This window comes from Dendrobates tinctorius, unplaced genomic scaffold, assembly GCF_039654945.1.
Source record: "Dendrobates tinctorius isolate UK_male_01 unplaced genomic scaffold, ASM3965494v1 ptg000059l, whole genome shotgun sequence".
NCBI classification, from domain to species: Eukaryota; Metazoa; Chordata; class Amphibia; order Anura; family Dendrobatidae; genus Dendrobates; species Dendrobates tinctorius.
Genome location: NW_027361727.1, coordinates 16,515,273 through 16,531,654, shown reverse-complemented (window position 1 = coordinate 16,531,654; position 16,382 = coordinate 16,515,273). Strand labels below are relative to the sequence as shown.

Here is a 16,382-nt window from a genome sequence, read left to right as displayed (position 1 = left end):
GAATTGCGAAACGCAGGAATTTCTAATGCCTGGGAAAAATGGGGACAAGCAGATAGGCATCTTGAATGTCTATTGAGCACATGAATTCCTGCGCCTCCATGGAAGTGATTACTGAACGAAGGGACTCCATCCTGAAATGTCGCAGGCGGACCCTTTTGTTCAGCAATTTGAGATCCAGAATGGGCCGAACCACGCCGCCTTTTTTCGGCACTACAAACAGGTTTGAGTAAAACCCTGTTAATCCTTCTGCTTCGGAAACAGGCACAATCACCCCGGAATTGAGGAGAGAGGCGATGGATGCATAGAAACCCGGAACTAAGGCGGGGTCTTTTGGAGGTCGGGATTCGAAAAACTGATCCCGGGGCCGAGAAAAGAACTCTATCTGGTATCCTGAAGATACAACTTCCCTGACCCAAGCGTCTTACACCGAGGCAAGCCAGATGTCTCTGAAGAAAAGGAGTCGGCCGCCCAGTTGGGAAGGCGCCTCGGAGCTCTGTTGATAGTCATGCCGATGTGGATCGTCCAGTTCTGGACCTGGAGGATCTGCCTTGGGAGGAGTGGGATTGCCAGGAGGGAGTGGGCCTAAAGGAGACCTTCTTCCTATCCTGGCGGGCTTGCGGCCTTTGTTGGTTGGAAAAAGGTTCTGCCGCCGCAGCGCGGTGGAAAGGCCGAAAGGTACTAAACTGGCGCCTTGGAGGGGGTCTACAAGGCTTGGACTGAGGGAGAAGTGAGCTTGTGCCCCCAGTGGCGTCCTTAATAATCTGGTCCAGCTGGGATCCAAAGAGACGCCCTCCTTGAAAAGGCAGATTGGTAAGGGACTTTTTTGATGACAAATGCGCCTGCCAAGCCTTAAGCCAAATTGTACGCCGGATTGCAACTACGTTGCTGGACGCTTGAGCTGCGCAAGATGCGGCATCTAAGGAGGCAGAGACCAAATATTCCCCTGCATGGGAGATCTGGTTGGCTAGCTCGGCCAGTCGCTCCGGTTGGGCTCCATCAAGAATGCCTTGGCGGAGATCCTCCGCCGAAGTAGCTATGGCCTTTGCTACCCAAGCGGAAGCAAAGACCGGGCTTAGTACCGTCACATCCGCTTTGAATGCTGACTTTGCTAAGGATTCTATGATCCTGTCGTTAGAATCCTTCAGAGACGCTACACCTGAAATCGGAAGGACCGTGTTGTTAGATAGTCTGGACGCAGGAGCGTCTACAGAGGGGGAAGCCGACCAGTTGTCGGTGAGCTCTTGAGAAAATGGATACAGCACGCTGAGACGTTTCCCTCTTTGAAAGCGACTGGTCGGATTTTCTCTTTCTCTGGTAAGGAGCTTGTCAAATTCAGAGTGAGAAGCGAAGACTCTGGAAGGTGCTTCTGCCCATCTGAACGAAACCTCCTGATCTGAGGGTTTCGCAGGGGAGTCTGTGATCTCGAAAGTGTGGTTGATCGCAGTAATGAGGTTCTGTACTGTATCCTTCATGTCCGCGATATGGTCCGAATCCAGCTCTAAAATCCCTTCAGATGGCGCATCCGAGAATGCTTCGCCTGACCCGGGGGAGGAGGCACAGGAAGGAGACTGCTGGGAAGGACTATGTGTTGAGATGGGGCGAGGAGAGGATTCCGGGCGGTGGGCGGGCCTAAAACGGGTGGGAGAGAAGCCCGCCTAAGAATGAAGGCGGGGGGCGTGGCAGCGACGCCGAGCAAGGCCCAAAATGAAGCCGGGGCCTGGAGTAAAGGCGGCGGCCGCCGGGCAGCGCGGAGGTATCGCAGCACTGCCGCAGCAACCGCTCCCGAAAGGACCCCTGCCTGAAGCCTGGCTGTCGAGGACAAATAAGCTAAGTGCAGCCGGGGGGAAAGGGGGCAGGGCGAGAAAGGAAGCTGTCACAGTGCTAATAGGAGCCGTGATCTTAGGGAGATATGCGACTTGGGGGCCCCATACTTACCCTCTGCCTGATCCTCTTCTGAGCAAAACCTAGAGAAGAAAGGTACCTTCATCACCAGCATTCATGATTCCTGTAGAAGGATATCCGCGCCTCATCCAAACCGACAGGCTCTGGTGGGCGAGTGGGTGGGAGACGGGAGACGAGGACCAGTCTGGATCGCTGACACGCACCCATGTTAGGGGGCTCTTGGTCCTGCTGTGGAGAACTATGAGGATACGGGGTGGCAGTACACGCCGTACTCAGTCTCTTTGTGGGACTACAGATGTGACCATTCACTCTGTATCCCTCCGGAAACCTGAAAAGAAACGACGCACACTGAGGTTGATATGGGTCTAATGAAAGACCCGTTTCCACCTCCTACTGACACTAAGCTAAACTGAGGAAATTAGTGCCGGTCGGTGGGGTGTACACTGTGGAGGAGGAGCTAACCTTTTTCTGTACATAGTGTCAGCCTCCTAGTGGCAGCAGCATACACCCATGGTTTCTGTGTCCCCCAATGAAGCGATAGAGAAATAGTGATATCTACCAACCTCAGCATCACTGTCGCTGTCACTGTCCATCATCTCCTCCTCAAATCGCTTCCTGGGGGCAGCTGGTTCAATTTTTTCAACTTTTTCTGGCTCTTTTTCCTTTTCTTTCTTAACATCGTCTGTCAACTAGGAATTAAAGAAAAAAAAAAAAAAAAGATAAAATGAGTGACTCAAGTTCCTAGGGACTACATTACGTACATTTAATAGCTGACATGCATCACCTTAAACGCCTGAAAGATCCTTTTGAAAAAAATGAAGTTGGGGTCATAGATGTCCGGCTCCTCGGTTACATATTCAATCTCCGCTTTAACGCCTAAGGCGGCGTCGGCCTCTGCTGCCTCATTTATTTCATCGGTGAGAGAGGGGGCCGCGGTCACTCTCCTACGCGTCCGTTTCTTACGGTTCCTTCGCCTGCGGCTTTTCTTCTGTAAAGAGACAATTGTGTGTAGACTTATGGGCAGTGATATGGGAGGTTTAAGAGGGTTGCCCGGTGAAAACATCTCATCACCGATCGTCTGGTAGCCCAACCGCTGGGGCCATCAAGGATCGTCAGGATGGGAACCTATCCCCATTAGAAAGGCGCAGCAGTGGCGCACATGCCCGACCAGCGACAGATTCATTCCCACCAAGTGCTGCGCTCACCTTTTTCTGGCAGCCTAATAGTAAATGAATAGAGCGTGCGTCTGATCTGTCTTTTTTTTACAGATAAAAGTTCACCATATTGCCGAAAGGTCGTAGTCACTGATCAGTAATCACTGATCCTGTTGATAGGCGATCACGCACGATTTCACAGTATAACCCGTTTAATTTCTTTTCGTTTCTGCTTAAAATAACCAATTCATCCTAGATGAGTCGGCCTTAGACTTAGATGGAGGTGCACATTTAAAAAGGAGGATCCTATCCTAATATGTGGTGGGTGTAAAAATAATATTGGCAAATACCTCTATTTAGAAATGTAGTATAGTTCTTCTGATTCGCCATGTTGCTTACCCCACGAGCAGGGCATTGCAGTAGCTTAGATATCCACGGTTCCGACCACTCAAATAGTGATAGTTGCTAGTGGTCGTAATCATGGATCCCTAAGCTACTACAATGCCCTACACATGGGGTAAGCAACAAGGAGAATCACAGGAACTATACATTTCTAATTGGCAGTATTTGCTGATATTATTATTATTACACCTACTACATATAGGATAGGATCTTGGAGATGGGAATAGCTATTAAATTCATGCTGGAAATAGCAGTTATTGTTTTCTGGTATTGTCATACCTCCTTGGTTGGTACTGTTGTCTCCTCTTCGACTTCATAATAAAAGTGCGAATCATCATAATCTTCCTCTTCTGAAATGGGGAAAAAAAAACAAAACAAAATCTTATTTAAATTGGACGACGTGCTGCCGAGAGCAATCGCATCTGGCAAGCAAGCATTCTGCTCGTTCATTGGGCATCTGCTGGCCTGTTTAGACGGGCGGATGAATCGGAAAGGGAGACAACCCCGACCTCTCACAGACGTCCTATTACCTGTGGCCACTGGAATATTCATCTCTTCTTGTCTGATTTCTTTGAGCTGAAGAATCTTCTCGAGAACTTGAGGAATCTTGGGACCCGATAATGAATCCTCAAACTAAAAATTGAAAAACAAAAACGTATTTACCTGAACAAGCGGAAGAAATTGAGACTGCTCGTGGCCACTATCGGCACATACGCTCGGGAGGTATAAACCCAAAACTGGCCACAACTTCCATAGATGCCACATACTAAAGGGTGTACTTTTTTTTTTTTGCAGTAGCTGTCCATCTACCTATCCGGTTAAATAAATGGTACGCTGCCCATGCTTTGAGGCCAAACAGCTCCTGCTGTATAATCCAGGCTAAATTCACAAACGCTGTGTACACTGACCCTTAAAAGGGGCATTTCCATCTTAAAGACCCTATCCCAATATGTAGTAAGTGTAATAATGCTAATATTAGCAAATACCTCCAATTAGAAATGTAGTATAGTTCTTCTGATTCGCTATGTCACGTACCCCAAGTACAGGGCATTGCAGTAGCTGAGTTATCCATGGTTATGACCACTAACAACTAACTGTCACTATATGAGTGGTGGTAACCATGGATACCTGAGCTACTGCACTGGGCATAGGGTGAGCAACAAGGCGAATCAGAAGAACTATACTACATTTCTAATTGAAGGCAATTGCCAGTATTATTATTAGTACGCCTACTACTTTGATGGGATAAGATCTTGGATCTTGGAGAAGGGAATTCCCCTTTAACTCACTTTATACTCATAAGGGTGGAACAAAGATGGAAGTCTTACGTCTTTAGAATCGTCCCCAGACTGATTGAGAGAGCGCATTCGATTAATGGAAGGCATGAGCGGCGGGATATTCGTAACAATGGAAAGGTTTCCTGCAGATAAACAGATAAAATACTCACTACATCGTACCCAAGACGCATTTCTTACAACCCCTGACGCGTGTACACTGGACATTACCTCTACCGAGGAGGAGCGAGCGAGTGGCTTCCGGTTCCAGAAGCGTTGCCTAAAACATTAAAAATGGGCGTTGAACAAGTGAGATTCTGATATAAGAAGCTAAAACAATAACAAAACCTTAGTGTGTGGTAAATGCCAAAACTCTGTGCAATAATGGAAATAAGAGAAAATAAATTGCTTTTCACCTTAGGAAGTCCGTCGTTTGGCTGAGGCATGGCTCCCGGTTGTGGCGGCTTGCCGTTTTCTTGGTCAGGCGCGAGTCGAGGATTTAGGCCGAGTGGAAATCCCATGCCCATGGTTGACGGAGGTGGTGGAGGAGTTGCCATAGGCATTCCGGCCATCTAAGAACCAGAACAAGATGGCACCAAGGACTGAAATTACTGGCAGTAGACAGTATGGAATACTCTATTGATCAGGTGCTTCTGTTAAAGGGGATTTTTGGAAAAACAAAAAAAAAAAAAAAATGTGCCTAGGCACTAACGGGCAGGTAGATGCTACCTACCTGTCTGCCGTGCCCGGCGCCGTTCATCGCCAGCACAGAGCCGCTCCTGCCGGCGATTCAGCTGCCTCTGCTGATGTCACGTCGAAGTGGTGGCTTCTTTTCCACTGTGCTCTGTCGATAGGGCAGGACTGCCGACGTCATTCTGATTGACTGTCCGCTCACCCAGTTAGGCAGTAGGAATCCAGCTGTCAATCAGAATGCCATCGAAGCACTGCCCTGACCACAGAGCAGAAAAGAAGGTGCCACTCTGTCCACATGACGTCAGCAGAGGCAGTGATGAACAACGCTGGGCACAGCAGACAGGTAGCAGCTACCTGCCCGTTAGTGCTTGGGCACAATTTTTCGTTCTTCACAAAGTCCCGTATTTCCCCTTTGAGGTCACAAATTGAACAGTTATTCCTCATATAAAAGACATTTAGAGCAGATCCCAACTATTGGGGGGACGAGAGCCTGGACCGCACTCCGGTGGACCTTATCTGAAGCACTCTGCATTACTTGGTCTGGGTCCTCATGTCTGCAAGTTTACATGGCGATAATAAAATTGTATGGTATCCCCTATATCCATGTGATCGGGGATGACTTACTGATCGCAGTCCAACCCTGGCAATGGGGCGTAGGTGTGCACGCCCGACCTCTGCTCTATTCACTGTCTATGGCACTGCCGGAGAAGGCAAAGTACAGCACCACACTATTCGGCAGACCCAGAGAGAATGAACGTAGCGGAGGTGGAGATGTGCACCTCATCAGAGCCTGGTTCCCGGGACCCCTCAGGGATCCAGCCTGCTATGGATGGGGGGATAAGGCACGACTTAGGAAATAAACCTTACATACGGTGCAGGAAACGAATAACATACTGACACAAGGAGCAGTTTGTCTCATCTCGCAACTATGTGGCCTGAAAGAAATATGTGAGAAGACGATACTTGGCGCTAGAACCCTCACCTGCGCCAGTCTGGAGTTCGTGGCTGCCATGTCATCGTCAGCCTAAAATTATACAATAAACAAAAACCAAGATTAAAGAGGCTGTCCGCTACTGTTACATTGATGACCTAGCCTTAAGCTAGGTCGCCAATGTCTGATCGGCCGGGGTCCGACACCCGGCGCCCCCACCGATCAGCTGCTATCGGTGTGGGTGGCCAGAAATACTCACTCCTGAAACTGCACCGTCTTCTGGTGGTGGCCAAAGCAGGGTACTACACATCCACCTGCTATTCAAATCAATAGGAGGCGGATGTGTTATACCCTGCAGTGGCCACTACCAGAAGACGGAGCAGCTCCGCAAGCGAGTACTTCCGACCAGCAGCCGCCACCTAGAACAGCTGATCAGCAGGGGGGTGCTAGGTGTCGGACCCCTGCCCATCGGGCTTAATAACTGGCAGCAGGTCCTGTAAATCAGCTGATGTTTCCATATATCAATTGTTTTTCCAGCACATCCCACAGTTTATTACTTTAAAAATTAAACGATGATTACTTTTTATCTCCTAAATGAATAGTACACGTGAAAATAAGGAACCTTGTAATATAACTTTTTTTTTTTCCCTCCTCCTAGACTGATCATTCTCAACTCACGGGAATCAAAAATCTGTATTCAGTGAAGACAGAGTTTCCCAATACCGAGATAGATGACAGTTGGTGCTCATAAAGTTCTATGGAGAAGGGGCTGGAGCAGCTTTCCCTCCTCCTCCCCTCTAAGTAGAACTTTACGAACACCAAATGTCATTTCCTATCTCAGTAATGGGAAAGTTTGTATTCTCTGTGTACAGATTTTACCGGTGATTTAATATTTATAAAATATTTAAAAATATTTTTAAAACGGGATTTATAAATATTTTAAAAATTGGCTCTTCAGAGGAAGAGGACTTGAGCTGTAGTTCCTCCAATAGGAACCACCGATCCTAAAAGTCAATATCGACCATTTAACGAGCCTTGCAATATGACTTTGGATAAAATATTTAGAAACGGTGTTTCAGGGTAATGCCCCTCATCAGTGCAAAGCATGAGATCTGATTTGGCTAAGTGAGAGGCTAAGACTGGAATCTAAGTGGTAAGGTTTGTCCTTATGGAGAGTGACATGCCAGGTCTGGTAAGCCAGTATGAGGAGACTTAAACACCTTGCATGTTCTTCTGGGAAATTAAATATGTAAAATCAGATCTCGTACTTTGCACTGATGAAAGGCAATACAACAACGTGTCTGCAAAGTTAGATTCTGGTTGGGCTTTTATCCTAAGTCATATTGCAAGGCTCGTTAAAAAGTCAATATTGACTTGTAGTATCGTCTTAGATACCTGTGAATTTTGAGAATGAAAGATCAGTCCAGGAGAAGAAAGAAGGTCCCCAAACAGCAGAGAAACTAATCATTATATAATATACATCTTATTTTATTACTATACTGTGTTCTTCATAGATTCGGGTTACCTGGCCTGCAGCAAGTTCGCCATCATCTCTGCCACCTGAAATCACAGACAAAGAGCATCGCGATGAGATAAGGCTGCACATCACACACACAGGCGGCTGTGATCCTGCTCATTATGTAATCCTACACATATACAGGAGATCATGAGCACAAACTACAAAAGGAGCTGGAGAACCCATTTATCCTGTACATGCAGTCGACTGACACCAGAATTCACAATACCAACTGCTTATTTTTTTATAAAAAACTTTTAGACCTGTAGAGACTGGTGTACTCACTTTGAAAATCCACAAAAGAAATGGCTGTATAATCGCAAAAACATTTCCCCTGGCTGGTTTATTTACAAAAAAAAAAAAAAAAAATGATTTACTCACCCTCATTGGGTCCAGAACAGACTCCCCAGTGCTGTTCCCTGTGTCTATTAATGGATGTTGTTGCAGATAACCAGTGAGCTCAGCAGCTCATGCCATCGATTCAGGCAGAGCCGCTGAATTGGCTGCAGCACTGTCGGCCCTGCAGACCACAATAGGCATTGGGAGCCACACACAGACATGACAGCCGGCCTATATTACCGGGAGCGAGACACAGCCGGCCTACAACACCGGGAGCGACACCAGGGCTGTGGAGTCGGTAAGCCACAGTTGCGACTCCGACTCCTGGATTTTATCAGGCTCCGACTCCTTCATAAATGGCCAATTCATAACAACAAATTTACTGTTGTAAAATATTAAACATCGTGCTTATTCAGTTTCTCACCATCATATAAGTAATCAGACCACTTAGAGCAAAAACTACATTTATTAGAATACAATTAGAATATAGCAAATAACTTTTATAAACTTTTCTAAACTAAGTAAATATGCAATAAACACTTTTATGCAGTTAATAAGAAGAAATCTATAAATTTGTCCTCAGAAAAAGTATTGCCTCTGTCAGATCCTCCTTCATGGATGCCCTCAAATCTGATCTAATTATTTTGAGAGCAGAGAACAACCTCTCTACACTAACTTGTGTTGGTGGGAAAGCAGTAACCACTCGGGCAACATCTCTGACAATGTCAGGATACAGAGGAATCGCTTGTTGCACTGTTATTTTTGATGAACGGTCAAATTTCTCAATTTCTTTTAGTGCACATGAAAAATTCTGCTGAAATGTACTGGCTGTGTTCCTTGATGGGGATAACTCTTCTATGCGGGAACGCTTTGCACGGTCCTTGTGATCCAAATATTTTTCGAAATTAAATTCTTCATCAGTTGATGATGAGGGTGAAGATGTGGCAGGACGACCAAATTCTTCTTGTTCCTCCTGACTGTTCTGCAACCCTTTCATCCTTACTGCTATTTCAAACAGAGCTTCTTTTCCTTTACTTAGCTGTTGATCATCTAGAAGAATCCGATGCATTGGGTCTACATAAACAGCTGCCAAAAGAATGTTATTTTGTAATAGTAGCTCCTCTCTCCGTTTCATTGATGTAGCAATGCCACTTGCAATTAACCCTCCTCTTTGGGACAGGCGAAACATCAGGTTCTTCCACTCCTTTAAGAAAATACCTGGAGTTAAGTCCTCTGCTTGTAATTTTTTAGTCACTGTAAATGGGTGCTCTAGCAATTTTTCCAGCACAGTCACCTGATTCCACTGACTTTCATTTAGCGTCAGTTGAGGGTTAGGCATGTCTACAAGAAAGGTTTTCAGTTCAACCAAGCGCTGAATCATTAAGTAAGTACTGCCCCATCGTGTGGCTTGATCAATAATTGCCCCTTTTCCAGCACGTCTCTTCAAAATTGAGTCAACTTTAGGGGTTCTGGCAACAGTAGCCAATTTTCTCACCTTCCCAATCAGTGCAGCAGCATGTCCTTCTTGCAGACTGTCTCTTATAGCCAGCTGTAGCGTATGCACAACACAGCGCATGTGATGAATGAAAGAACATATTGACACAGTTTCAACAAGATCATCTAAACTATCATGTTGCTGTTCATCTGAAGCAACTTCAGTTTGCTCCTCAGTTACAATACTGTGTTCCTCTATTTCAAACATTTCTGTGTCTGTGGACCCAGAATGTTCTTCTAGCTGCTGGTCACCATCATTACTCTCATTCATTAGCTTAATAGTACTTATCATATTTGAAGCATTGTCAGTTACGACAGAAAGAACTTGCTCTTTTTTAAGTTCATAGTCTTGCAGAACCTTTTCCACCAAGACCTGGAGAAACTCACTGGTGTGATGAGCTTTGGTGTCTTTTACTGCCAATGTCTTGGTAACTATTTCATTTTTGTCACAAACAAATCGGACATTGATGGCAAAATAGTTCACTCTGTGACGTGTGCAGGCATCCATTTTAAGAAACAGAAAGCGTCCCTTGAGAGTTTTTTTAAGTTCTTCCTTTTGTTTAAAAGCTTCTTCGATTACTAATTTTCTAAAAATCTCTCTCTCTCCAGAGAAACACCAAGCTTGCGGGCCATTTCCCCATTCAGACACATAAAAGCTGGTCGTGAAAATAATGAAATAGGCACACTATCCTTTACAACAAGCTCTATGATCTGTTTTTTAAATGTATCTACTGTCATTGTCACAGTAACTTTGTCACTGACAAAATATCTTGCAACTGATGGCTGCAAAGTTCTCTGCTCCTTTGTTTGACTGGAAGAGCTGGGCACTGGTTCATTGGTTTGGATGCAGTCTCTCTCATCCACTGCTTTCAGTACTTCTGGATGAAAGCACTGTAAATGTCTCTTTAGATTAGAAGCTCTGGTAGGAGCATTTTTATCTTTGCCTGAATATGCACTCATCTTGGCTTCACAGCATTTGTTTTCGTCTGGATCATTTGTCATACACTGACAGACATAATGTTTTCTATCTTGAGTGATGGTGAAATGTTCAAATACAGCTGATTTAATGTGATGCTTCTTTGACATTCTCAGGTTTTTAATTCTGCATTCACAATCCAAATGACAATTGTTTTTCCTAAAAACAATTGTACAAAATTATTGCCAGGTCGTACAACTGATATAGTGGTCAGTAATACTGTTATTATTCCTCATGTACTCACAGTTAACTGATGCAAAGTTTGTTGAAAGGATAATACTTCTTACAGTCTTCCTCTTCTGAGTAGCAGGCAGCTGTGAGATGCTTGGAAGACGCACACCTAGTATGATCTAGTCTAGAGGAGGAGCTTTACTACTAAGAATTTGCAACACATTTTCACTTTCAGTTTCATACATTGTAAGTAGGGGGGTTGGGGCAGCATGAGGTTAACCAAGTATAAGATTAGATAAGGGCAGTGGAGAACAGTGACACACAAGAAGTAAGAAATGTCTCTATCTCCAGCAGAACTGCTTATCACTGTTGTTCATAGTTTGATAGAACATATATATTTGAGTAACATTTATAAAATTCATATGAAAGTTCAATTATGAAATATAAATACATTTTTTTTTTTAAAGCTGGAGTTGGTACATTTCTACCGACTCCACAGCCCTGCCTTACACCCAGCCTCTATTACTGGGAGGGACACACAAAGCTGACAGCCGGCCTATATTACTGGGAGGGACACACAGACCTGACAGCCGGCCTATATTACTGGGAGGGACACACAGACCTGACAGCCGGCCTATATTACTGGGAGGGACACACAGACCTGACAGCCGGCCTATATTACTGGGAGGGACACACAGACCTGACAGCCGGCCTATATTACTGGGAGGGACACACAGACCTGACAGCCGGCCTATATTACTGGGAGGGACACACAGACCTGACAGCCGGCCTATATTACTGGGAGGGACACACAGACCTGACAGCCGGCCTATATTACTGGGAGGGACACACAGACCTTACACCCAGCCTGTATTACTGGGAGGGACACACAGACCTGACAGCCGGCCTATATTACTGGGAGGGACACACAGACCTTACACCCAGCCTGTATTACTGGGAGCGACACACAGACCTTACACCTAGCCTATATTACTGGGAGGGACACACAAAGCTGACATCCACCCTATATTACTGGGAGGGACACACAGACCTTACACCCAGCCTATATTACTGGGAGGGACACACAGAGCTGACATCCACCCTATATTACTGGGAGGGACACACAGAGCTGACAGCCGGCCTATATTACTGGGAGGGACACACAGGGCTGTGGAGTCGGTAAGCCAAACCTTCGACTCCGACTCCTCAATTTCCCTTACACCGACTCCAACTCCGACTCCCACACATATTGCTTATATTTAAGTGAAAAATGTATTGTAGTACAATGTGAACCTCAGACATTTAATCATTTTTATGATCCAATAATCAAGATATTTAGATAGAACAGAATATATATTGGTGTACTACCCGGTTTTCATTCTTTTTGGTACAGATACGATATGGATAGACAGATATGGATAAATGGATATATAGAGCAGATTTCTAATCTGCTTTTGCTATTGAAAACATTATCTATGAGCTCAAAAACCTTTCAGGTGATGCAGTTTTTTAAAAAGATGCTCAGCTTTTGCAGCTGAAAAACGTATCCTCAAAAAACACTGGAAAAACGCTGTGTGTGAATGTAGCCTTAGATCAGGAATATAACAGCCATTTATAGGACATTTCATAACTTTCCCAAACTCCTATGAAAAAATATTAAGCACATCCTGCATTGAATTACTGTACCCAATTTATTATATATTTTAGGAGTTGGAGTCGGTCCATTTTATACCGACTCCAACTCCGACTCCACCAAAATGAGCACCGACTCCGACTCCACAGCCCTGGGGACACACAGACCTGACAGCCGGCCTATATTACCAGGAGGGACACACAGACCTTACACCCAGCCTGTATTACCGGGAGCGACACACAGACCTTACACCCAGCCTGTATTACCGGGAGCGACACACAGACCTTACACCCAGCCTATATTACCGGGAGCGACACACAGACCTTACACCCAGCCTATATTACCGGGAGCGACACACAGACCTTACACCCAGCCTATATTACCGGGAGCGACACACAGACCTTACACCCAGCCTATATTACCGGGAGCGACACACAGACCTTACACCCAGCCTATATTACCGGGAGCGACACACAGACCATACACCCAGCCTATATTACCGGGAGCGACACACAGACCATACACCCAGCCTGTATTACCGGGAGGGACACCCAGCCTGTATTACTGGGAGGGACACCCAGCCTGTATTACTGGGAGGGACACCCAGCCTGTATTACTGGGAGGGACACCCAGCCTGTATTACTGGGAGGGACACCCAGCCTGTATTACTGGGAGGGACACCCAGCCTGTATTACTGGGAGGGACACCCAGCCTGTATTACTGGGAGGGACACCCAGCCTGTATTACTGGGAGGGACACCCAGCCTGTATTACTGGGAGGGACACCCAGCCTGTATTACTGGGAGGGACACCCAGCCTGTATTACTGGGAGGGACACCCAGCCTGTATTACTGGGAGGGACACCCAGCCTGTATTACTGGGAGGGACACCCAGCCTGTATTACTGGGAGGGACACCCAGCCTGTATTACTGGGAGGGACACCCAGCCTGTATTACTGGGAGGGACACCCAGCCTGTATTACTGGGAGGGACACCCAGCCTGTATTACTGGGAGGGACACCCAGCCTGTATTACTGGGAGGGACACCCAGCCTGTATTACTGGGAGGGACACCCAGCCTGTATTACTGGGAGGGACACCCAGCCTGTATTACTGGGAGGGACACCCAGCCTGTATTACTGGGAGGGACACCCAGCCTGTATTACTGGGAGGGACACTCATACAAGATAAAAATCTGAAATATGGATTTGTCACCAGTGAATTCTACAGAGCCATAGATTTGTATGTTCCAGTTTTATCCATGACTCAAGTCACAGCCGGACATTTTGTCGTGAATTTTAGATACATATGGAAGTTCAGAAAATCCCCCAGCATGTAAACCTGTGAGTGACGGACGATCCGCCATCATTCGCTGCTCAACCGCCTGATGCAGCACAAGTGATGTCAGCGCAGTCTCCATAGCAACAATCAGATTCTACCAGTCCATATCAGAGGGTGGGAAAACAAAAGCTCCCATCTCCTGCCGCACTAGATCTTACAGATGCCCCCTATGAGGATGCGCGTTGGTTCAGTCCATAAAACGACTGGTCTCTCCTCCGCAGCTGCGGCCTCCCGCACACAACACACAGCCCGGGGCCGCGCTCCCTCCACGCCGCGCTCACACACAGCGCACGGACTCACCGTCTAGGATTTCCGCCATGTTCCTGCTTTACGTGTGTGTCGCCTCTCTGAGGTGAAGTCGCCAAGTGTTACGTCATGCGAAGCGACGGAAAAGGCGGGGTCACGCGTAAGGGAAGAGGAGGAGGCCGCCATGTTTGTTGAGGGCAAGTGATTGATTAAATCACGGGGTGCAGAGTCCACATCCATCACTTCTATAAATATAATGCACCAAGGTCATAGTGCAGGGGGCAGCAGGCACATTATCAGTCAGGTTGGGGTTTTAAGGTTGTTTTTTTTTTCTTACCACAATACAAACCATTTTTTCTTTTTCTTTCTTTATTTTTTTAATTTATTTTTATGTATTATTTTTTCATTTATTTTATTTTTTCTATTTTCTTTATTTTTGTGTATTATTTTTTCATTTATTTTATTTAATTTATTTTTTATTTACTTTATTTTTTTATTTATTTTTTATTTATTTTTATGTATTTTTTATTTTGTATTTGTTTTCCCTTTATTTATTTTTTTTATTTATTTTTATGTATTTTTGTTTTGTTTTATTTTTGATTTATTTTTTTTATTTTTATGTATTTTTTTATTTATTTTGTATTTATTTTCCATTTTATTTTTTATTTTTTTATTTAATTTATTTTTTATTTATTTTATTTATTTTTATGTATTTTTTATTTTGTATTTATTTTCCCTTTATTTTTTCTTTTTATTTTATTTTTAATTTATTTTTTTATTTATTTTTATGTATTATTTTTTTTCATTTATTTTTTGTTTTATTTTTATGTATTTTTTTTATTTATTTTGTATTTATTTTCCCTTTATTTTATTTATTTATTTTTATATATTTTTTAAATTTATTTATTTTTCACGGAGAAGGCGACGTGTTTTCCTTCTGTGTACGGTCGTGATCGTCTCCTCTCCTGCAGATTACGGTCTACATGCACTGCCAATGCTGGGAAAGAAAAAAAAATCTGAATTGTTGGGTTTTTTTGTTTGTTTTTTTTTCAGTTTTTGCTACCATTCAAAAATGTGCAGTAAAAGAAATGATGAAAAAGCAGTTTATCCACAAAATGTTATCAATGAGATCTACAGGGTGGGCCATTTATATGGATACACCTAAATACAATGGGAATGGTTGGTGATATCAACTTCCTGTCTGTGGCACATTAGTATATGGGAGGGGGAAACTTTTCCAGATGGGTGGAGACCATGGCGGCCATTTTGAAGTCGGCCATTTTGGATCCAACTTTATTTTTTTCAATCGGAAGAGGGTCATGTGACACATCAAACTTATTGAGAATTTCACAAGAAAAACAATGGTGTGCTTGGTTTTACCATAACTTTATTCTTTCATGAGTTATTTACAAGTTTATGACCACTTATAAAATGTGTTCAAAGTGCTGCCCATTGTGTTGGATTGTCAGTGCAACCCTCTTCTCCCACTCTTGACGAAGGAGTTTGGTAAGTGCAGTATGAGGGCATAGTGTGAAGAGGGGGCAGCATGAAATGGGGGCACAGTAGGGAGAGGAGAGAGGTTAGCATGGCGAGGAGACTGGAGATATAGAATGTGTAAGGGAAAACAGTGGAGAGGGGACAACCATGGTAAAGGCCGTGGTTCATAGGTGCAGACGGTGTAGCAGTTGTAGTTCATAAGGGCAGACAGTGTGGAGGCATATACTGTAAAATAGGAAGTTTATTTAGGGCACAGTAAGAGTAGATTTAATAACACTTTTATTTTTAATGGTGCCATGTTGGGATTTGCTGCAGAAAAGAGCTGTGGATGTGAAAAGTCATCATGGCGTCTGGACAAGATAGAGACGAAAAGAAACGACTCAGAAAAGACATCACCTATAAGATACCTGGATGAAGATATTTACTTGTTGATACTTACTCCCTCTCATCCGTACTGTGGTTCCTGGATGATCTGCATTATAATAATGACTGATAACTCCCAGCATCTCCTTACAATTGTTAAAGACGTACTGGGAGTTGTAGGTCTATAAGATACAAATATATATGGGCTTGACTTGACATTACAACTGATTGTGGTTATGGCAATGTATACATGCACTGATGATGGTTCTGGCGATGTATACATGTACTGATGATGGTTCTGGTGATGTATACATGGCACTGATGATGGTTCTGGTGATGTATACATGCTCTGATGATGGTTCTGGTGATGTATACATGCACTGATGATGGTTCTGGCGATGTATACATGTACTGATGATGGTTCTGGTGATGTATACATGCACTGATGATGGT

General features: G+C 44.5%; 1 protein-coding gene across 4 annotated transcripts in view; it reads right to left on the bottom strand.

Moving 5' to 3' along the window:
• SF3B2 (splicing factor 3b subunit 2) overlaps positions 1 to 16,382 on the bottom strand; it is a 51,381-nt gene that overhangs the window by 15,150 nt on the left and 19,849 nt on the right. Inside the window, exons 1-10 of one of the 4 annotated variants that reach the window (XM_073578475.1) lie at positions 14,124 to 14,258; positions 7,882 to 7,916; positions 6,408 to 6,449; positions 5,149 to 5,304; positions 4,964 to 5,012; positions 4,787 to 4,878; positions 3,989 to 4,091; positions 3,738 to 3,808; positions 2,687 to 2,890; positions 2,466 to 2,591 (exon numbers count right to left, since the gene is read on the bottom strand). In XM_073578475.1, coding sequence (XP_073434576.1) covers positions 2,466 to 2,591; positions 2,687 to 2,890; positions 3,738 to 3,808; positions 3,989 to 4,091; positions 4,787 to 4,878; positions 4,964 to 5,012; positions 5,149 to 5,304; positions 6,408 to 6,449; positions 7,882 to 7,916; positions 14,124 to 14,142 — 897 coding nt within the window. In that variant the 5' untranslated portion in view covers positions 14,143 to 14,258. The other 3 variants (XM_073578477.1, XM_073578473.1, XM_073578476.1) reach the window with 3 other exon arrangements.